At 44.3% G+C, this 22771-nt stretch overlaps 1 protein-coding gene across 1 annotated transcript in view; it reads right to left on the bottom strand.

Moving 5' to 3' along the window:
• cusr (Copper-only SOD repeat protein) overlaps positions 1–21242 on the bottom strand; it is a 46342-nt gene extending 25100 nt beyond the window's left edge. Inside the window, exons 1-3 of the mRNA XM_042337095.1 lie at positions 21161–21242; positions 18847–20914; positions 16554–16653 (exon numbers count right to left, since the gene is read on the bottom strand). Of these exons, the coding sequence (XP_042193029.1) occupies positions 16554–16653; positions 18847–20914; positions 21161–21200 (2208 nt within the window). The 5' untranslated portion in view covers positions 21201–21242. The remainder of the gene's footprint in view (positions 1–16553; positions 16654–18846; positions 20915–21160) is intronic.
• Between the last annotated feature and the right edge of the window lie 1529 nt (positions 21243–22771).

The following is a 22771-nucleotide window of genomic DNA, read 5'->3' as shown; positions in this document are numbered from 1 at the left end:
GACTGGCTTGGTGAAGTGTGCATCCATAGATGCTGATGCTGCCAGCGCCTGAGGTGCAGAGGTGCTGGTGCCAGCCAATCAGGAGGGTCTCGGTCTTGCTGACATTGAGCTGTAGAAAGTTGGCTCTCATCCAGGACTTGATGTCTGACAGATAGTCTATCAGGATGTCAGCCGTCCTAGAATTGAGGATGGAGGCAGAGGGATAGAGTTGGGTGTCATCCACGTACATGTGGAAGGTGACCCCCATGTATGTGGATGATGTCATTAAGAAGGAGCATGTAGAGGTTGAAGAGGAGGGGACCGAGGACAGAGCCTTGAGGAACACTGCACGAGCCTCTGCGGGGGCTGGAAGTGAAACTGTTGGCGGAGACAAATTGGAAATGGCGTGAGAGATAAGACCTGAACTATTCAAGGACAGAACCTTGAAGATTGAGGTGAAAGGAGAGACGGTGGAGGAGGATAGAGTGGTCCACAGTATCGAAGGCAACAGAGAAGTTGAGGAGGATGACGAGGCAGAGGGAGCCCTGGTCACAGATGGGCAAAATTTTGTTTATCACCTTGGCCAGAGCAGTTTCCGTGCTGTGAGCAGCGCGGACACCTGAAGGAAGTGGTAGGAGAGGATTGAGCGAAGCTGGGAAGCAATGACTCTATCAACGATCTTCGAAAGAAAAAAGAGGTTGGAGATGGGCTGTTAATTAGAAAGTAAGGATGGGTCCAGGGAAGTTTTTTTCAGGATGGGGGTGATCATAGCTGTTTTTAAGGCGATGAGAACAGTGCCAGATGATAGGGAGAGACTGATGGTGTCAGAGAGTAGAGGGGTGAGGAGATGGAGCTGGGAGGTAAGGAGAGGGGTGGGGATGGGGTCAAGGGAGCAGGTGGTGTGTTTCATGCTGAATGTAGTGGTGATGAGAAAGGGGGAGACAGGTTTGAAGATGTGGAGGGAGGGATGGGTAGGGGTCGGAGTGGTGCGGGGGAGAGATGGAGAGGGAGTGGCGGTTGGGAGGGTGGAGGCAGCTGATCGGATCCCCTCAATTTTGGACTCAAGGAAATCCAGCATCTCCTCACAGTCAGTGTTTGAGGAGAGGATGGGGGAGGCGTGAGAGGATGGACGGAGGAGCCGGTTGGTGGTGGAGAATAGGACCCTGGGTTGTCCTTCGCCTCCAAGATTATCTTGGAGTAGGAGGATGAATTGGCGGAGGTGGAGCGGAACTGTATGTTTTGATGTGGTCCAGCCAGATCTGTCGGTGGACCGTTAGATCAGATTTTAGCCAGGTGAGTTCGGCGGGCGGCACCCGACCCTTGAGGAAGCAGAGATGGCTGGTGTACCGGGGTGAGGTTCGTGAGGAGGAAGGAGGTGGTTCAGGAGGTGAGAGGGGCAAGGGCATCAAGGGCAGTGGAGAGGGAGTTGTAGAGGAGAGTGAGCGAAGAGAATAAATCAGTGTGGGAGGTAGGCCAGAGGGGGTGGAGTTCAGATGACTTTTGTGATTTTAAACTCCTACCAGTTTTCTATAATATTCACTAAATTTATTCATTGTTCTTATAATTTCTCTCTAAATCTGGTTAACTGGTTCTTGCTCTTACAGGAATCCTGTAGCGTAGTGTTTAAAGCACTTGCCTCACACCCGAGAGGACCTGGGTACTAGTCAGTCTGTAGATGCAAGAGTGTTATCAACTGAACCAAACTGTGAATGCGTGCATGTTGCATAGATACATTCACTGCATGTTCAAATTAATCAAATTCTGAGGCTGAATCACTGCACCGCACACTTGATTACCTTCTCCTTCAAATCTGGATCACTGCACAAGATTAATGTTTGATTCAAGAGCAGTCAGTCTGCTGTTTGCAAAAGGTCAGACCCATGAAATGAATGACCGACACACTTCTCATCAGAAACTCCGACCAGTTTTCTATAATATTCACAGATGTAATAACAATATTAATCCTTGCACTTGATATAGTGCCTTAACACATCTTTGAGATGTCCAAAAAGCGCTTTGAGACGTCTGAAAGACATACATTCAACAGTGAGTATGATGTCTAATTGAAACAGAATTTAGAAAATAAAAATATTGTAATTCAAATGAGTACGTTTGCTTTCCAACTTGAATTAATTTATCTTTTTATACAATACATATCAAATTGATTCCTTGGTAAAATGTATTTGTAGAAACATTCAAAATATCTAACCTAGCAACAGGAGTAGCCTATTCAGCCTGTCGAGCCTGTTCCACCATTTTATTAGGTCACGGCTGAACTGTACCTCAACTCCAATTACAATACACAACTCCACCAGATCCATCAAAATAACCCATCCCATGCAGGGGATTTAAAAACTAATGAAAAATAAACCACAGGAGGGAATTTGCATTCCCAGCCATGGTGACTTGTTGAAAGTATGATCAACGCCATCACTTCCATCACCTTTTGAAAGAGAGAGACAAGACAGGGTGGATATCAATTCACAAGCAATTAGGTACAAGTAAAATTAGATCATTGTGAGTGCATATCAGAGCCAGTATACACAAATCAAACTAATTTAGGTCCTATTTATTTGGGTTGGGGTAGTTGTATGTAATTTCTATGTGACTGACGTGACTGCACTGCACATAATGAAATTAGCTCTGATTGCAATCCGCCCTGTTTTGAAAATAGCTGGGAAATGTTTTCTCGTGGGCAGTAAGTGCTTTATGAATAACATTCCAATGTCAAACAATGTTAAATAAAATTTAGAGGCAGATCACTGAATAACACCAACAAATTCTCAAAGATCGAAGCGCTCCAGTACGCTATACCGCGTGAAGGGTGCTATATTATAATAATCTTTGCATTTGATATAGCGCTTTTTATGTCTTCTCGACGTCTCAAAGTGCTTCACAGAATATGCTGTAAAGAGAATTGACTGTATATTTGTGGGCGAAACGCAACAGCCAATTGCGAACCACAGTGTACCTCGTGGATTGAAAACAACCAATTTATTATTGTTTTGTTTTTTGGAGGGATTATTATTAGGCGTGTGGAATAAGGAAACTTACCCAAGGTTTCGTCCTGTCTGGAATTGAACCCAGGTGTTTCTCGCTTGCAAATCGAGTGCTCTAACCACTGAGCTACAGGACTCCACAAAGGAATCCTCATTCCTACAGGAATCCTATAGCATACCAGTTAGAACACTTGCCTCACAAGCGAGAGTGCCTGGGTTCAGTGATTTGTACCTCTGGGAGAGAGTGTGCATTTCAAGACAAATGACCCAGTTGACCAAAAAAAATTCCCTGTGAGTTTACAAGTGAGAAGCACAACTCAGCATAAATTCTGTTGATATTAACCAACCAAAATTGGGCATTTTCCAGATGATTAATCACTGTAAAATTCCTTGCATTCCTTGACAGTACCTTGCACTCACAAAACACTTGGAACATATCCTTTAGATTGTCAAAAGTCAACAGGATACTTAGCTAGTTTTTTTTAAATCGGCCTGGCTGGTTTTTGGACTATCTTCCCTGTATAGCCCATCACCTCCCGCCTCAACTACACAAAAGCATTCCTCGCCGATCTCCCCAGTTCCACTATCCACAAAATCCAGTTAATCCAAAACTCCACCACCCATATTCTCAGATGCACCAAACTCTGTACCTCTATCACACTAGTTTCAGCCAGGCTCCACTTGCTCCCTATCATTCAACGGATCGATTTCAAGATCCTCACACTCGTATTCAAATCCCTTCATGCCCTAGTACCTCCCTAACTCTCCAACCTGCTTACTCCCCAACCTTCAACCCACTGCCTCTGCTCGACTGGCCTCAACTTCCTGCTGGTCCCTCGTGCCCTCTGTTACATTATCAGTGGCTGCGTTTTCAGCCATGAAACTCTGAAACACTCTTCCTCTATCCCTCTGCCTTGCCCCCTCCTTCCCCATCTTCAGGCCATGCCTAAGGATCTTCCTCTTCAACCATGCCTACGGTCACCTCTCCCTTCAGCTCAGCATCATGCACTCTAGGACGCTGCCCTGCATAAGTGGTGCTATATAAATGCAAGTTTTTGGTTGCCACTAGGCCGGTGGGGCAAGGTCTCATACATATTCAGCTGCAATGAGTAAGACTGGGCTGTAAAAGGTGATTGATACTCTATGCGGCACAAAAGGGAGATTTCCTCTTCGCCCAGTGTCATTCCTGAAATTAACTAAATATTTTACCTTTAAAAACTTTTAATGAAAAGAAATGAATGGCATTACCTCTATTCTAAAATCATTCTGGGGTAATTAGATTTGGTGTGTAAACTAGAATGAACCTTGGATGCACTTTTATTTATATTCTAATTTGCACTCCATTGACAATTTTATCCCATTACTGAATTCTAGGGCTAATGAGGCATTTTTGTAAACTATCATTAAACATTGCCTAGGCAATAGAATGGTGGAACAGGCTCGAGGGGCTGAATGGCCTACACCTGTCTCTATGTTTCTATTCCTGCAAGATGGTTGTATTCAATGTTTCTTTAATTTGACAGATACACCTGGCAAAGACAGATTAGAACGAGTTTGCTGATGAGCTCCAACTGCAATAAACTGAGGAACAGAAACACGTGAACAGATCTGATAATGAGCATTGCTGGGCTCCAGACCATCTCTGCGAAACCACTGTCCTCAGTATGACAGAAATGAGTTGCCACATTTTTATGATAGCATAAATATAAAAATGATAAAGAACTAATCTTCTTTCAGTTTGTTTATAGAGTGTAGGTGCACAAAGGATGAATAATAAATTACATCAGGAAAATCTAAACGTAATAAGCTTGCTGCTGAAGCTGAAATTAATCAACAACAACAAAATTACATTTATAGAGCGCCTTTCACGTCAGGAGGATGTTCCAAAGCGCTGAACAATCAGGTGTCGAGGCCCGAGCATGGGGGAGGGATGGTGTAGGGGTGAGGGAAGGCAGAGAGGTGGGAGGGAGATCAAAGGCACGGTTGAAGAGAAGGGTCTTGAGACCGGCCTTGAAGGTGGCAAGGGAGGAAGCGAGGCGAAGGGACCGTGGGATGGAGTTCCAGAGTGTGGGGGCAGAGAGGCTGAAAGCACGGCCACCGATGGTAGGGCGGGTTGGGCGGGAGACATGGAGCAGGAGCCCGATGAACGGAGAGCGCGGGCAGGTTGGTAGGGAGTCAGCAGGTCAGAGAGGTAGGAGGGGGCAAGGCCATGGATGGCCTTAAAGGTGAGGATGAGGATCTTGAACTCGATCCTCTGGGGTGGGGGGAGCCAGTGGAGTCAGGCGAAGGTGGGAGTGATGGGGTCACGGAGCCTGGTGCGTGAGAGTATACGAGCTGCAGAGTTTTGGATAATCTGCAGCTTGTGATGGGAAGGGTTGGGAAGGCCGATAAGGAGGGAGTTCCCGTAATCAAGCCTTGTGGTGACGACTGCGTGGGTGAGGGTTTCGGCAGCCTGAGGGGTGAGGCAGTAGCGGAGTCTGTCAATGTTGCAGAGTTGGTGGTAGGCAGTGCCGGGCATGGCACGGATGTGGCAGAGAAAGGATCCAGTTCAGGGTCCAAAAAGACACCCAGGTTCCTGACTGGCTTAGTGAGGTTGAGTGTGCAGCCGTGGAGGCTGATGCTGTCAGCGCCTGAGGTGCAGAGGCGCTGGCGCGAGCAAATCAGAAGGGCCTCGGTTTTGCTGATGTTGAGTTGGAGAAAGTTGGCCCTCATTCAGGACTTGATGTTGGACAGGCTGTCGGTCAGGACGCCAGTCGTCCTGGAGTTCAGGGTGGAGGCAGCAGAGGTAGGGTTGGGTGTCATCCGCATATATGTGAACATTTATCCCATGTCTGTGGATGACATCACCAAGGGGGACCATGTAGAGGGTGAAGAGGAGGGGACCGAGGACAGAGCCCTGAGGAACACCGCACGAGACAGTGCGGGGGCTGGAGGAGAAGCCGTTTGCCGCGACGAAGTGGAGGCAGTGTGAAATGTAAGACCTGAACCAGTCAAGGACAGAACCTTGAAGGTTGAGGTGGGAGGACAGGCGGTGGAGGAGGATTGAGTGGTCTACGGTGTCAAAGGCGGTGGAGAGGTCGAGGAGAACGAGGAGGCAGAGGGAGCCCTGGTCACACATGGTCAGGATGTCGTTTGTGACCTTGACCAGAGCAGTTTCTGTGCTGTGGGCAGCACGGTAAGCCGATTGGAGGGGTTCATGAAGGGAGTGAGAGGAGAGGAAAGAGCGAAGCTGGTAGGCAACGGCTCTTTCAAGGACCTTGGATAGGAAGGGAAGATTTGAGATGGGCTGGTAGCTGGATAGCTGTGATGGGTCGAGGGAAGGTTTCTTCAAGGTGGGGGTGATAGTGGCTGTTTTGAGGGGGGAAGGAACAGTGCCAGATGACAGGGAGAGGTTAATGATGTCGGCGAGTAGTGGGCAAGGAAGTGGAGCTGGGATTTAAGGAGAGGGGTAGGGATGGGGTTGAGGGATCAGGTAGTGGACTTCATGGAGGTTACTGTGTTGAAGATAGAGGAAGGGGTGATAGGTTCAAAGATGTAGAAGGAGGGATGGGTAATTGTCAGATGGGTAATTGTGTGGGGTGGGGGTAGGGAGGGGGTGGAAGTTGGGAGGGCAGGGCAGCTGAGCGATTTTGGATTCAAGGATGTCCAACATTTTCCCGCAGTGGGAGTCAGAGGAAAGTATCTGTGAGGCATGTCGGGGAGGGCGGAGGAGCCAGTTAGTGGTGGAGAATAGGAGCCTGGGATTGCCTTTCGCCTCCAGGATTAACCTGGAATAGAAGGATGATTTGGCGGAGGCAAGAGTGGAGTGGTAGTTCTTGATGAGGTACAGCCAGATGTGACGGTGGACTGTTAGGCCAGATTTGAGCCAAGTGCGTTCGGCAGAGGATCAGGAATAGGAGGCAGTTCGGGAGGTGAGGGGGCCAAGGACATCAAGTGTGGTGGAGAGGGTGCTGTGGAGAAGAGTGAGTGCAGTGGGTGGGTTGTTGCGAGAGGTGGGCCAGAGGGGAAGGAGATCAGAGGACTCCAGGGCAGCGGAGAGGGATTGCAGGGAAATCTTCTTCCACGGGTGGTAGAAGATGGTGGTAGGTTTGAAGGCAGTGGGGAGAGGGATATGGGAGTTGAGGGAGATGAAATGGTGGTCAGAGATGGCCTTGTCAGTGATGGTAACATCCGAGACATTGAGGCCCCGGGTGATCACCAGGTTGAACGAGTGACCACAGGTATGGGTAGCAGAGTGGATGTGAAGGGAGAGATTGAGAGAGGAGAGGAGAGAGGAGAAGTCTGAAGAGATGGAGCAGGAGGGGGTGAAGTGAGGTTGAAGTCGCCTAGAATGATGATGCGATTGGAGCAGAGGCAGAGGGAAGCAAAGTGGGTGGAGATGTCAGAAATGGAGGTGGGAGAGGATTTTGGGGGTCAGTAAAGTAAGAGAATTTTCAGAGAGAGGTGGGGGGATGGCAGAGGGTAAGGTGTTCTTCGAAAGAGGGGAACAAGCCAGTGGAGTAGGGGGTAGGACAAGTGACGTCCTGGATATGAGGGCCATACCACCCCCACGACGGTTGGGGCGTGGGGGATGGTGGTAGGTGGAGCGGAGTAGTGTGGCCTCAGTGAGAGGAAAGGTGCCGCCTGGGGTGATCCAGGTTCTGTGATCGCCATGATGTCAATGTTCTCATCGAGGATGAGATCTTGATGGCCAGGGTGTTGTTGGAGATGGAGCGGACATTTTGAAGTCCAATGCGGAGTGGACAGTTGCCAGGGGGATAAGTGGGATGGGAGGGGGTAGTGGGTTGGTTGGGAGGGAGGGTGGGGATGCAGTTGAGGGAGGAGAGGTTAGCCCCCGGGGTCAGGGTCCAGGGTGACTTGCGGTTGTAGCGGGGAATGGGGCAGTCGGTGTGGCTGCTGCTGGACAGCCAGCGCTGAGTGCCGCGATGAACCCATCAGAGGATTCCCAGGCTCTTTAATTTAATTGATCTGATCAATAAGCCCAAACACATTACATTCTTGGGGGGAGGGAAGGGTTGAGTCAATTTAGATCGATCGAGGAGTTTCTTATCAAAGCTTGCACTCTTTTGCTGACTATAATTAAGCTTCATTCCGAATCAGGAATTTGTTGGTCAGAACAAAATGTGTTTCAAGTTGACTTAACATGTATTCATATTTAAACCATAAAGATATTTTTGAGAAATGGTTCACATATTAATCGTGAAAAGCAATACAAAAATAGTTTGACAAGGAAAAATAGGGAACATCGCAGATGGAAATAAAACAGTTTGCAAGGGATGAAAGCAGAAAAATCACAGTTACAGGGTCTTAATATACTGCAATGAGGCAGGAAATAATATTTGGAGTGACTTATTATTGGAACCAGTTCAGTTTTTGAACCATGTGCTTTTTTTGTGAAGAGGCACAATCACAATTTAAATATGTTTTGAAAGAAACTGAGTTTCTGTTCTGCTCTGATAACTCTTTACAATGATCCTGATAAAAATCTGGGTTGCAGCAGATGCAATATCTCCACTAATACAATTACAATATAGCTTTGCTCAGCTTTTTAAAAAACATCCTGGAAAAAAATCTATTTTGGTCCCCAAACGATCAATGATAACATCACTGCATTTCCACACTTTCTGCTACTTTGGGATGAAGATTCTAATTGTGATGGATGTGATGTGCTAATTAACACCTAAGGCACCAAGTAAGGTGTCTGAGGTGCCTATGTCTGCAATAACTCAATTGATATATGTGCAAACCCCAAGGATTAGCCAAAACAAAGTCACCATGTAATACGTTTCTTTGTCTACAATGTTGAACCCAGACCCACAACCTTCTTGAAGCCCTCCTGATTGGCTCCCGTCAGCGCCTCCATACCTCAGGTACTGGCATCATCACCATCCGTGGATGCACACTCTACCTCATTGAGCCAGTCCAGAACCTTGGCGTCTAGTTTGATCCTCAATTGCCCTTTCTACCCCACATCCATGCCATGACCCGTTCTACCTTCCTCCACCTCCGTAACATTGTCTGGCTCTGCCACTGCCTCTCCCCTCAGACTGCCAAAACCCTCATTCCCGGTTTATTACATCCAGGCTCGACTACAACAACTCCCTGCTTGTCAGTCTTCCCAACTCTTCCCTCCACAAGCTGTAAATCATCCAAAACTCTGCAGTTCATTTTCTCCCCCGCAACAGGCATCACCCCCACCCTCACCCAGTTCCACTGGCTCCCCATCCCTCAAAGGATAGAATTCAAAATCCTTGTCCTCACTTTCAAAGCCCCTCCATGGTCTTGCCCCCTCCTACTTGTTTGACCCACTCATCCCCTATCAAACTGTCCATTCCCTTCATTGAGCAGACTCCGGCCTGCTCCGTGTCTCCCGCCCAACCCACTCTACCATCGGCGGTTGGGCCTTCAGCCTCTCTGCCCCCACTCTTTGGAACTCCATCCCACAATCCCTTCGCCACGCACCATCCCTTGCCTCCTTGAAGACACAACTCAAGACCCTCCTTTTCGACCGTGCTTCAACCTCTCCGCCCTCCCTCATCCCAACGATGCCCCTCCACGCTTATTATAATAGGTATAATAATCCTCAATAAGTACCTCAAATAAAACAATTTGGGATACCTACTATCATCCACTTTACAGGCGCTCAATTAACAACTGATCTAATCTTTTATTCAGCTGTGCAAGATATCATATTTTGACTAGAATTGACATGGCTTAATAAAAATAGGAATTCCTATTGTCAGCCAGGCATAACATTTCTACTCAGAGCAACATGATGAGATAATTTTGACACATTTGTCAGTATTGGACTAAAGGGTTTGTTACATTTCTTAAGAAATTATTAAACTTGGACATTAAAAAGTTCTCATCTGTTCAGAAATAATGAAGTGATAGATTGTGATAAGCCTATGCATATAAACTATTTCCTTGACTCAGTCATCTGATATCTCCATCAGTAACAAGCAAATCAAAGTGAGTCACACTTTAGAACAAACTGAATATTGAAACTGCTTTTGAGTTGTTGTGCCCACAATTACAAAGAACGTACAGCATGGAAACAGGCCATTCATGCCCAAACAGTCGATGGGACCGTCCTCCTGACATAACAGGCGCTATACAAATGTAATTTGTTGTTGTTGGTGTCGCCCATTTGTATTCTCCACCTGAATCTCCATCCATTCCTTACTCCCTCCCACAACCTTCTACTCCCCTCTCCCTCATGTGAAGGCCTAGCTTCCTCTTGAATGCATCTATACTATCTGATTCAACCACCACTTCAGGCAGTTAATTCCACAATCGCATTGCATGTTATGCAAAGTAGTTTCTTCTAAGTTCTCTTTTTGATCCCCAAGTCTCTATCTTATATTTGTGTCCCCTGGTTACGGACTCCCCAACCAGTAGAAACAGCCTATTTATGTAGAGGAACAAGAAAGGTTTGCTATAAGGTTTCCCAAGATTGAGACTATTACACTTAAGAGAAATAGGTGCACATTTAAAAGGAAAAATATAATAAAATATGGGGAATGAGTAGGAAACTGGGATTAACTAGTTAGCTCCAGTAGAGCACCTAACACCAGCGAAGCTTGATTTGCGGATGGCCTCCATCTATATTGTCATTTAATTATTGTAATTGCGTGCACAATTGGATGCCACATTTCACCCACAAAATTTACAGTCAAAACACTTTACAGTATATTCTATGAAGTTCTTTGAGATGTCTCAATGATGTGTTAAGACGCTATATCAAATGTAAGGATTATTATTATTATAGTAATTTCTACATAACAGGTCAGATTTGTACGATTTCTAAAGGGAATTTAGATAAGAATTCTTAGGGATGATTGAAATGACAGAAAATAAAAATTTCATACCACTGTCCTTATCTTGGCAAAGATAATGAGTACCGCTGCGTATGAATGCATCCCTGCCACAAACAACTGACATTTTTTCCAAAACAAAATGGATACCCAGAGTATTCATGTGTGTTTGAATTTCTGGGGTAGGATTTCTCATCATGTTTTTTCCTCCTCTGCTTAAACTGGTAGAGTCACCTTATATTGCCCATGTTGATTCATGGGCAATATAAGGTAACGTTTACCACAAAAATCAGAACTTTGTTCTGCACATTATTTTCAGAAAACCAACTTGATGTATATTCTCCAAAAAGCTTGATAAAAATAATAATAATCCTTGCATTTGATATAGTGCCTTAACATGCCTTCGAGGCGTCTCAAAGCGTTTCACAGGATGCACTGTAAAGTGCAGTGACTGTCTATTTTGTGGGCGAAATGGGGCAGCCAATTGCGCACAGCAGTGGACCACAAACAGTCAAGGATTGAGTAACCACATTTTTTTTCTGTTGGGCCTTAGACAGGGTGCAGAGAAGATTTCCAAGAATTATACCAGAGATGCGGGACTACTAGAAAGGTTGTCATTGTTCTCCTTAGAGCAGAGCAGATTGAGGGGAGATTTAATACAAGTGTTCAAAATTATACAGGGTTTTGATAGAGTAGATAGGGAGAAACTTTCCTCTGGCAGATAGGTCGGTAACCAAAGGACATAGATTTAAGATAATTGGCAAAAAAACAGAGGGGAGACAAGGAGAATTGTTTTACCCAGAGAGTTATCACGGTCTGGGATGCACGGCCTGAAAGGATGGTGGAAGCAGATTCAATAATAGCTTTCAAAGAGGTATTAGATAGGTACTTAAAAAGGAATAATTTGCAGAGCTATGGGGCAAGAGCAGGGAGTGGAACGAGTAGGCAGCTTTTTGAAAGAGCCGGCACAGGCATGATGGGCCCAATGGCCTCCTTCCGTGCTGTAAAATGCTATGATTCTATAAGGCTGTGAATGGCTAAGATGACATGGGAGAATAGGGTAGAAGTGAAATATACATATTTTTAAGTGCTCGGGGCGAGCAATCAGGTCAGAGCGGAGGCGGAGCCTGGGCCTAGCAATCAGTATAAAAGGAGCGGCGGAGGTAAGCTGCCTCTGAACTGTCGGAGCGACGAAAAAAAGAAAAAGTGACATAGGTGTGACGTCATTTTTTTCAACAGCAGAACCAAGGACAAACATCAACAAACTGTCAGAAACTACAACACTGACAGCAAATTAAAACAAAAAAACAAAAAAAATATTGAAAACACTGAGTGAGAAGATGATGTGGCAAGTGAAATGCGAGGACTGTGACATGTGGTAGATAATGGAGGGCGCCCTGAGCCCGGGCGACTTCATCTGCAGCAAGTGCCTGCAACTCAGGAAGCTCCAGCTGAGAGAAACTGAGCTGGAAGCCGAGGTGCAGACACTGCGCACCATCAGGGACAGTGAGAGGTTCTTGGACAGTATGTTGGAGGAAACCATCGCTCCCCTGAGGCTCGGGAGATGCTTGCATCCAGTTAATGGTCAGGGACAGGATGTTTTCATCAGTCCTGCAGATAATGGGACCCCTGAGAGAGGGGTGATCAAGCCTTGGTCTTCAAACTTGATCAATGGATGTGAGTATTTGATGGACCAGACACCTCAAGAGGTGGTCACCCCACCCCACACACCAAGGGTTCAGACTGAAAATGACTGGGTGACTGTCCGGCATGGTAGGAAGAGGGAAGGGGCTAGGCAAAATGCCCCCAATAGAGTAGCACTCTCAAACCAGTACTCTGTACTGAACATTGAGAGTGTGGATATCTCCAGGGAGGACAGTATAAAACAATTGGTGGAACAGGGGGACATAGGTAACAGGAGTAATGCTGTTGTCATAGGGGATACAACAGTGAGAGGTATAGACCGACGTTTTTGTAACAGAAAACGGGAGTCAAGGATGATATGGTGCAACAGTCTTAGACATCGCAGAAAGGGTGGATAAAATTCTTCAGGGGGAAGGAGAACATCCAGAAGGGTGGTCCAGGTGGGGATCCACGATATTGGTAAAAAAAGGGCTGAGACTCTACAGGGTCAGTATCAAAAGCTGGGGAAGATACTAAAGAATTCAATATCTAAGGTGGCGATCTCTGGATTGCTCCCTGTGCCTCGGGCAAATAAGTATCAGAATGGCAGGATCAAGCATATGAATGCCTGGCTGGAGAAATGGTGCAGAAAAGAGGGCTTCAAGTTTCTGGATCATTGGGACCATTTCTGGGGCAGGTGGGACCTGTATCATTTGGATGGGTTGCACCTAAACAGGGGTGGGGCGAATGTGCTTGCAGACAGGCTACCTCATGCTGTTGGGGAGGGTTTAAACTAGTTTTGAGGGGGGAAGGGAATGCAAAAAACGAAGAGCTAGAAATGGAGAAATAAAACAGGGGGGAAGCGCAGAACAGGTCAAGTCGGTCTTGGAGTGCATGTGCCTAAATGCATGGAGTATAGCAAACAAGATTGGTGAGCTGCAGGTCATAGGGGGATACGATGTAGTAGCAGTAACAGAGACTTGGCTCAAGCAAGGACAAGAATGGGAGCTGAATATTCCTGGCTATAATGTATTCAGGAGAGATAGGGAAGGAAAAAAAGGAGGGGGTGTGGCAATCGCAGAAAGGGTTAGTCAAGGATACAGTTATAGCCGTGGAAAGGGTCGAGGTGCTGGAGGGCCCCAAAACGTTAAGGAAGAAAAAAGGAGCTGTTACGCTGGTAGTGGTATACCATAGAGCACCAAATAGTGGGAAGGAAATAGATGAGCAGATCTGCAAGCAGATCTCAGACAGATGCAAGGCCAATAGAGTCGTGATAATGAGCGACTTTAATTATCCCAAAATAGACTGGCAAATAAAAGGGCAAGGAGGGGCAAATATTCCAACAATGCATACAATACAACTTTCTTGATCAGTATGTTTCCAGCCCAACAAGGTCTAGTTCTGGGGAATGAAGTAGGGCAAGTGGAGCAGGTTTCAATGGGAGAGCATCTGGGTAACAGTGATCATAACATCATTAGATTCAAAGAGACAAGGAACCATCTAAGGTAAAGGTATTCAACTGGAAGAGGGCAAATTTTAGTGAGTTAAAAAGGGACCTAGCCAAGGTGGACTGGAAAGAAAGATTGGCAGGTAAAACAATTAAAGAGCAGTGGGAAGTCTTCAAGGATGAGATAGCTCAGGGACAAAATAAATACATTCCCACAAAAGGGAAAAGTAGGGCTTCCAAACCTCCCTGGATGACGAAAGTAATTGTATTTAAAATGAAGCAGAAAAAGGAGGCGTATGACAAATGTCAAACCCAAGATACAGAAGACAACCAAATCGAATATAGGAAGTGCAGAAGAGGATTGAAAAAGGAAATAAGAGGGGCAAAAAGATTGTACAAAAAAAGGTTAGCGGGTAACATTAAAGGGAATTCTAAAATATTTTACAAACATGTCAAGAAAAAAGGCTAGTCAAAGGTAGGGTGGGGCCAATTAAGGACCAAGGGGGAAATCTTATTGTGGAGGCAGAGGGCATGGCTGATGTGCTGAATGAGTACTTTGCATCTGTCTTCACAAAAGAAGTGGATGCACCAAATGCCGTAGTATCAGAGGAGAGGGTAGAGGGAATGGATAGGATAAGTATAAACAAAGAGGAAGTACTGAAAAGGTTGACTGCGCTGAAGGTAGATAAGTCGCCCGGTCCGGACGAATGCAACCAAGGTTACTATGGGAGGCACGGGTACAAATAGCGGAGGCTTTGGCTACAATTTTTCAATCTTTGTTGGACACAGGAGTGGTGCCCGAGGACTGGAGAGTGGCCAATAATAATAATAATAATCCTTGGATTTGATATAGCGCTTTTCACGTCAGGAGGACGTCCCAAAGCGCTTCACAGAACACACTGTAAAGTGAATTGACTGTATATTTGTGGGCGAACGCGGCAGCCAATTGCGCACAGCAATGTCCAAACAGTCGTAGATTGAAAATGACCAATTTATTATTGTTTTGGGTTTTTGGAGGGATTATTATTAGGCGTGTGGAGTAAGGAAACTTGCCCAAGGTTTCGCCCTCTGCCTGGAATTGAACTCAGGTCTCTCACTTGCAAAGCGAGTGCTCTAGCCACTGAGCTACAGGACTCCTCAATGTGACTCCCCTGTACAAAAAGGGACAGAAGGACAAACCTGGGAACTACAAGCCAGTCAGCCTAACATCAGTAGTGGGGAAACTCCTGGAGACTATAATCCGGGACAGAATAAATCTTCACTTAGAAGAATATGGTTTAATTAGGGACAGCCAACATGGATTTGTTAAAGGCAAATCTTGTCTAACAAATCTAATAGAATTTTTCGATGAGGTAACGGAGAGGGTGGATAAAGGTAGTGCAGCTGATGTAGTTTATATGGACTTTCAAAAGGCATTTGACAAAGTGCCACATGAAAGACTTGTAAGAAAGATAGAAGCCTATGGTATAAAAGGGACAGTGGCAGCGTGGATCCAGAACTGGCTGGAAGACAGAAAGCAGAAAGTTGTGGTGAACGGCTGCTTTTCTGACTGGAGGGAAGTGTACAGTGGCGTTCCCCAGGGCTCGGTATTAGGACCACTGCTCTTCTTAATGTACATAAATGATCTGGACTTGGGTATAGCAAGTACCATTTCCAAGTTTGCGGACGTCACAAAGTTAGATAGGGTAGTAAACAGTGAGTAGGATAGGAGCCAATTGCAGGAAGACATAGACAGAATAGTAAAATGGGCGACACATGGCAGATGAGTTTCAATGTAGAGAAATGCGAAGTAATGCATTTTGGTAGAAAGAATGAGGGGAGGCAATACAGGCTGGTAATACAATCTTAAGGGGTATAAAAGAACAGAGAGACCTTGGGGTGCAGGTAAATGAATCCTTGAAGGTGGCAGGACAGGAAGATAAGGCTGTAAAAAGGGCAAATGGGATTCTAGGCTTTATAAATAGGGGCATAGAGTACAAGAGTCAGGAGGTTATGATTAACCTTTATAAAACACTGGTTAGGCCTCAGTTAGAATACTGCACCCAGTTCTGGGCACCACACTATAGGAAGGATGTTAAGGCATTGGAAAGGGTGCAGAGGGAGATTTACGAGGATGGTACCAGGAATGAGGGACCTTGATTATGAGGAAAGGCTGGAGAGGCCGGGATTATTCTCATTGGAGCAGAGAAGGTTACGAGGAGACCTAATAGAGGTCTTCAAAATCACGAGGGGATTTGATAGGTTTGAAAGGGAAAGACTGTTTCCACTGGTGGGTGTGTCGGTGACTCGATGTCACAGATTCAAAACAGTCTCTAAAAGAAGCAGAGGGGAGAGGTGAGAAGACATTTTTTTGACGCAGCGAGTTGTTCGAATCTGGAACCCATTGCCTGAAAGGGCGGTCGAGGCCGATTCGATAACTACTTTTAAAAATGCGTTGGATGGGTGTTTGAGGAGGACAGATTTGCAGGGTTATGGGGAAAGGGCTGGGGAGTGGGATTGACATTAATTGCTCTATTCAAAGAGCCGCCACAAACTTGATGGGCCGAATGGCCTCTTTTTGTGCTGTACAATTCTATGATTCTATGAAAGGGCACTATAGAATTAATCCTTAATTTGTACAGCACTTCTATGGCAGGAAGGGAGAACTGTATTGTCTCCTTAAAGTATTTGAAAGAAAAACAGCCTTACCAGTGTGACTGTCCCGTTCATCGTGCCATTAAAGACAACCTTGGCTCGAATCCACTCCCCTGCAGCATCATTGTCAGCGATTAGATTTGCACATTGCCAACTTTTGCCCCAGCATCAGCATCATCAAAGCAATCAAAAACGAAAATGAAGACGCACATTAAAAACAGAGTTCAACATCTACTTATCCTCAATTATATATATTTTTTTAAATAAAGCACATGCAATAAGGGAATGGCAATTCAGCATAGTCTAGTTGGACCGCATGACCTGTTTTCATGCTGTAAATTCTATGCAATTCTACAAAACGTACTTAATGTGTGCATTTTCACCATCTTAAACACAACTGGACTGACGTTATAATATTCCATAGAATATTTGATCATATCTATTTGATTATACTTTCTTTCAGAACTTTCGATCCATATCTTGACTAAATAACTATCAACTTTAAGTAGCCTTTCAATCTCTAAATCTGACTAAGACAAACTAATTGGGGGCACAATTTTAGCATTTCACACATGAGAGTTCCACAACTAAGCCAGGCTTTCATGTTCACCAACACATTTCACAATCACTTTCCAGTAAATCCTGCAAAGTGATTTTAGACATCCTTCCAACTGAAAGGCTGAATGTATTAAATTTAAAGAGTATTAATAATTATTATGAATAAGTTTCTCGTACTGATCTTCAAACACAACAAACTCTAAAACTTTCAGTTATAATAATAATCCATGCATTTGATATAGCTCCTTATCACACTCCTTATTTGAGATGTCTCAAAGCGCTTCACAGAATATTCTGCAAAGTGAATTGACTGTATATTTTCTGGGCGAAATGTGGCAGCCAATTGCATACAGCAGTGTCCCACAATCAGTCGTGGATTGAGTGACCAAATTATTATTTTTCTTTTTTGGACTTTTTTTACCCCCGGAAAAGTGATCCGCCAATCAACTAACAACCGGTGATAGAAGCAATGGCTTGGGGAACAAAAACAACAACATTTATATAGATCCCTTCACATAGGACAATGAGTAGTGTTAGGTATTTTTAGGAAATAATGAAAGATGTGAATTATGATACCTTGAAAGCCAAATCAATTTTTAAACATATCAACCAAAACAAATTAACTCTCCGGTATTAGAGTTACCTTTATAAATATTTCATTACCCCTCTGCCGAGCTGCAGTATCACATTGATTTAACAGTTGTAGCTGTTAGCTTCTAATCTTCGCAAAAGGAAACATGATCGTATAGCAGCAAGTATTATATTTTTCCAGTGTTTGAACCCAGTTTGCATTGCAGTACAAAGATGGGATCAATAACTCCTCTCAAATTCTATCAGTTCCACAAAGATTTTAGTAAGCCATCAAGGCTGATGTCTCGTATTGCAATTAGCTATGAAACTATCCTAGAGGGTCATGTGTAAAATCTGTTCTTAACAGCCTACATTTAGTTGGCCCTTATAGGTATTATATAAAATGGACTTTTAATTAGAAATACTTTGCGATACATCTAATTATAACCTCAATACTTCTGGGTGCACACAAAGTATGAGTCTTTGATACCAAAAATGACCCAGACAAAGCAAAAGTATTTAACTTCTAAGTCGATGCAGAGTTCGAGATAAGTCAAATTAGATATCAAAACAGAGATCCTGCCAATCCTTTCTGATTATTCGGATGGTTCATTAAGAATCCCATAAAACTACAGAAACCTCTCCCAATATTCTGGCCAATATTCCTCAGTGAAATACATGTGAAACAGTAAAATGCAAATTCACAAGATTATTGGACCATTTCTCTCCATTCTGGTGCAAACCCAGTGTTAGAGGAACGAGCTATGAGCAATGATTATACAAGCTAGGGCTTGAGAGAAGATGACTCAGAGAGGACCTCATAATGGAGCATATTTTAAATGTGATTGATCAAGTAAACCCAGATTAAAACTCAAAGATGCAAGAAAACAGTAGAATAAGAATTGTAAAGGGCAATTTCAGGATAGACCCCAGAAAGTTTCTCTTTACAGAGGGTAATGTTGCCAGGAAAGCTGGTTGAGGCCAGGATATTGGACTCATTTAAAAAGCAGCTCAATGCTGTGATGGGGATGGTAGGGTGGGTGTTCTGGAGGAAGGAGGTCAAATGGCCAAAAGGCTTTCTTCATCTAGACCAATCTTGTGAATAGCTACCATGCTTGTCTAAAATCACAACACTTCAAAGTAACCCATTATATAAAGAATGCTTTCAACGTGTAAATCAAACATAAATTTTTATTTATTATGTGTAAAAACAACTTACCGTGATTCATTTGACGAGTAAATAACCAATGAACGTCCGGCAATACTACGAGGTCCAAACAGTGCCATGTTGGTGTCTATATGCTGTTGGAATGACTGTTTTAGACCAGATAATGTTCCAAATTTACCACTGATATCACCAACTTGATACTGATCAGCTGTACCATTGCCTGGTGCAGGAGACAAAGACATATTCACAGAGAATGGGTTGTAATGCCCTTCAACATTGGCGTCAGAACATGCCGAAGAGCCATTCTTGATGGGAAGAGTATTTATGAAATAATTTTTTGCGTTTCCATTTATATCCATTAAATTCGTCTGAATGACAGTGGGATCCAAATTGGAAACTTGTTTGAATGTTACATTTCCATTTAGTTTTCCAACACCCATCCATGCATCAGTCCTCAATTGAACTGAGTGAAGGAGGGTTAGGTTTGCACAAGCTAACCGGGTAGATGAGTAATTTTTTCCGTGAATAACTACTGATCTGGGGAAAATGGAACGTTGTCCATCAAGCGCTGAAGTGGTATCAGTAAAAAAACTCTTGGTATTAACAGTTCCAGTGCGGTTAGGCAGATTTATTGCTTTATGTTTACTGGCATAGTCTCCAATTTCACACCTGAAAGGGCTTTCAGGACTGCACTCCGTTTTATAAAGATTTTTAACGTCTACTTTGAAAGGGTTAAAATGCCCCATGGTAGTTGAACAAATACTTGTGTCAGAATCTGATTCTGAACTAATAGGATATTCATGGACATGCCAGTTATGACCATCTGTGACTAAGGCGGACGAGTTGACATAAGAAAGTTCCAAAAAGATAGTTACATCTGAGTAGGGATTGTTTGCCAATTGTTTAAACATTATTCTTCCTGCCACAGGGCTTGTAAATATGGCTACTGCAGTTTTGACCTCTCCTGGGTATCCAATACTGCCGCACAGCCAACGAGAACTATTGGGGTGGTGGATGACCACCGAACGACCAACAATGCTGTTGGTCCCAAATAAAGGGAGATTCCAGTCCTTGAAGGTTTTTTCAAACTCATTCATATCAGCTAAAGAGCCATGCCTTCCACTCAGATCTCCTACTTCATAGTGATCATGGGTCCCATTCGGGAATTTGGGATAGGAGGTGCTGGATGTATCTAAGCCAAATGGATTCCAGTGTCCTCCTAGGTTATCATTGCTACAAAGCATATCTTTTGCAGTACGCTGTTGTGGCACGGGAAAATTATGGACATGGTATGCTTTAGCCAGCTTGTTCAGGTTTGTCAGAAAAATGGTGAAAATTGTAGGATCAAATGGAGATATTTGGCTGAAATTTAAATACCCCTTGACACCTTTCATGCCTATGACAGCAGAAACCCTCTTTGCTTCCAGCTGCCTAAGTTCAGCACAATGCAATGTTCCATTGTCGTTCATGACCAGAAACTTTTCTGGAGTCCCTGTTGTTAAATTGACCCCATCGTTTCGAAATCTTCGAGCATTTAAAGGGGTACCGACTTGGAACTCGCCCAGGAGTACCCGATTAGATGTCGCGTTGTCTTGTGCCCCCTCAACACAAGTCTGTGAAAGGTACAGAGATACGTTCTGAATGTGCCTACTGCTGTTGGTCACTCTGAGGTCTGTTAGAATTCTGGACGAGGTCTCGTTAACATTCTGGCGGATGTACACCTCACCGGCTACAGAGATAAAGAATTTCCCCTGCCAGGTCTTGGTGAGTCCGGATTTCTTTGTTACGGTGCCACATGCTCGGGAATCGGTTTGGCAATGGTGGATGATGACTGACAGATCTGACAAGGAAGATTCTGTCTTGAAAAAGTCGCTGTAATTCAGCGTACTGTGCATCCCATTCCCGACGAATCTATAGATCTCGCCACCGGTATTCGCCGGGCTGCAGGGGCTCTCGGAGTGACCGTACATGATTGGCAATTCGTGGATGGAAACGTTGACTTGAGCACAATCGCTCGTCAAATTGGTCGAGATCTCTTGTGAACCGGTGTCGAAGTCAACAGTGCCCCGGATTCCTGCCATGTTTATGCGAGCCGTGTAAAGTTCAGAAGACACTGATCCTGCAATAAAAAAATAAACACGCAATAAATTAATTTCCCAACTGGTGGTTGCTTCAGGACAAGGTTTGCATTTGACAAATACCGTGGGTAAATAACTACACCAGCAGCTTCCCCAGTCAGTAACGAGGGGGGGGGGGGGGGGGGGGGATAAAGCCTTAAATATTAATGCAAAACATCAAATTCAACAGAAAGTCTCCTGAAGGGCAATGTGAAGTAGAGTGACTGTGCAAATGAAAGCTTACTTACCCAACACTGTGACAAACAGTACACTCCACGAGAAAGACATGTTGCTGCTCTGAGTGACTGCTCCTCTCACAAGATGCGCTGTGTCTGTGTGTGTGTGTGTGTGTATATATATACACACACACACACACCAGGTACGACTTAGAGAGACTTCTGGGTTTGATTTATATGGTTAATAACAACCCTGAAGCGAGCGATTGGCCAGTGGAGACGTTGTTCAGCCCCCAATCTTGCTGTGGCAAAAAAAAATTTTAATTTTTTTTTAAAAAAACCCTTCAAACTTTCTCGTTTCCTTTATATATTTTTTTTGCAAAAAAAAAAGTAAAAACGCAAAGGTGGATTTTTTTTTTTCTTTTTTAGGTCAACGGCGTGGATTTTGTTTTCCGCACATTGCAAAGCAAACGTTTGGGATTCCCTCTCGTCTCGACTTTCAGCTCTGCGCCGCACATCGGTTTTCCCCCTTTTTTTTTTCTTGCGCGTTGTTTTGACCGTTTCTCTCGTTGTATAACGGCGACCGAGAAAGAAAAGGCTCTCATCGTTGGTGCAGAAATGTTGTCTGCGGTTGAGCTGCGGCCACTGTCAGTTGCATTGCTCATCGCACGAGTCATGTATTCCCCATCGGGACAGAAAGGAAAAAAAAATACTCTGAATGGTTTTTTTTTCTCTCTCTCTCTCGCGACGATGTTATAAAACACTGAAAGTTTACGAGTGTTTCTTAATGGTCCGAAAGAGCAATGCTGACGTGTTTACTCCACGACTTTTTGTGCAGTACTCTTTTGAGAGCATAAGAGGGCGATCAGAACTCATCACTGGTCACGTACAAAAACCCCAAACAATAATAAATTGGTCATTTTCAATCTACGACTGTTTGTGGGACATTGCTGTGCGCAATCGGCTGCCGCGTTCGCCCACAAATATACAGTCAATTCACTTTACAGTGTGTTCTGTGAAGTGCTTTGGGACGTCCTCGCGACGTGAAAAGCGCTATATCAAATGCAAGGATTATTATTATTATTATTATTATTATGATGTGCGGCTTATTTCTGTCAAAGCCCTTTTCAGTTTTAGTTTTGATCCATATTTTTTCTTGGGATTAAATACCAGTCGTTAAATTATCCATTGCACCAACGCAACAGTTTGATGGGATTTGATTCGATGGGATTTTAAAACCGCAACACCTGAAAATAAAATGCTGCACTCTTTTTGGTGTACATTAATACAGGTGGCAAAGGGTTTTCATTTTTGATTAAAAGCTATGGCAGTCTATATTCCCCCAAAATTGGTCACTCAATCCACAAACCGCTTGTGGGACGCTGCTGTGCGTACTTGGCTGCCGCGTTTCACCCACAAAATATGCAGTCAATTCACTTTACGTTGCACAAAAGGCAAAATACCACTGATGCTGGAAATCCGAAATAAAAATATAAGTTTCTGGGAACACGCAGCATGTTAATGTTTCAGGTCGATGTTTTGATGAAAGGTCATCAACATGAAACATTAACTAATTTTCCTCTCTCCATAGATGCTGCCTGACCTGCTGCATGTTCCGAACGACTTCTGTTTTTATTCCACTTCACAATGTATTCTATAAAGTGCTTTGAGGTGTTTTAACGA

This window comes from Callorhinchus milii, unplaced genomic scaffold (genome assembly GCF_018977255.1).
Source record: "Callorhinchus milii isolate IMCB2004 unplaced genomic scaffold, IMCB_Cmil_1.0 Scaffold7, whole genome shotgun sequence".
Lineage (NCBI taxonomy): Eukaryota > Metazoa > Chordata > Chondrichthyes > Chimaeriformes > Callorhinchidae > Callorhinchus > Callorhinchus milii.
Note: the sequence above shows the minus strand (reverse complement) of the source record. Positions and strands in the feature narration are given on the sequence as shown.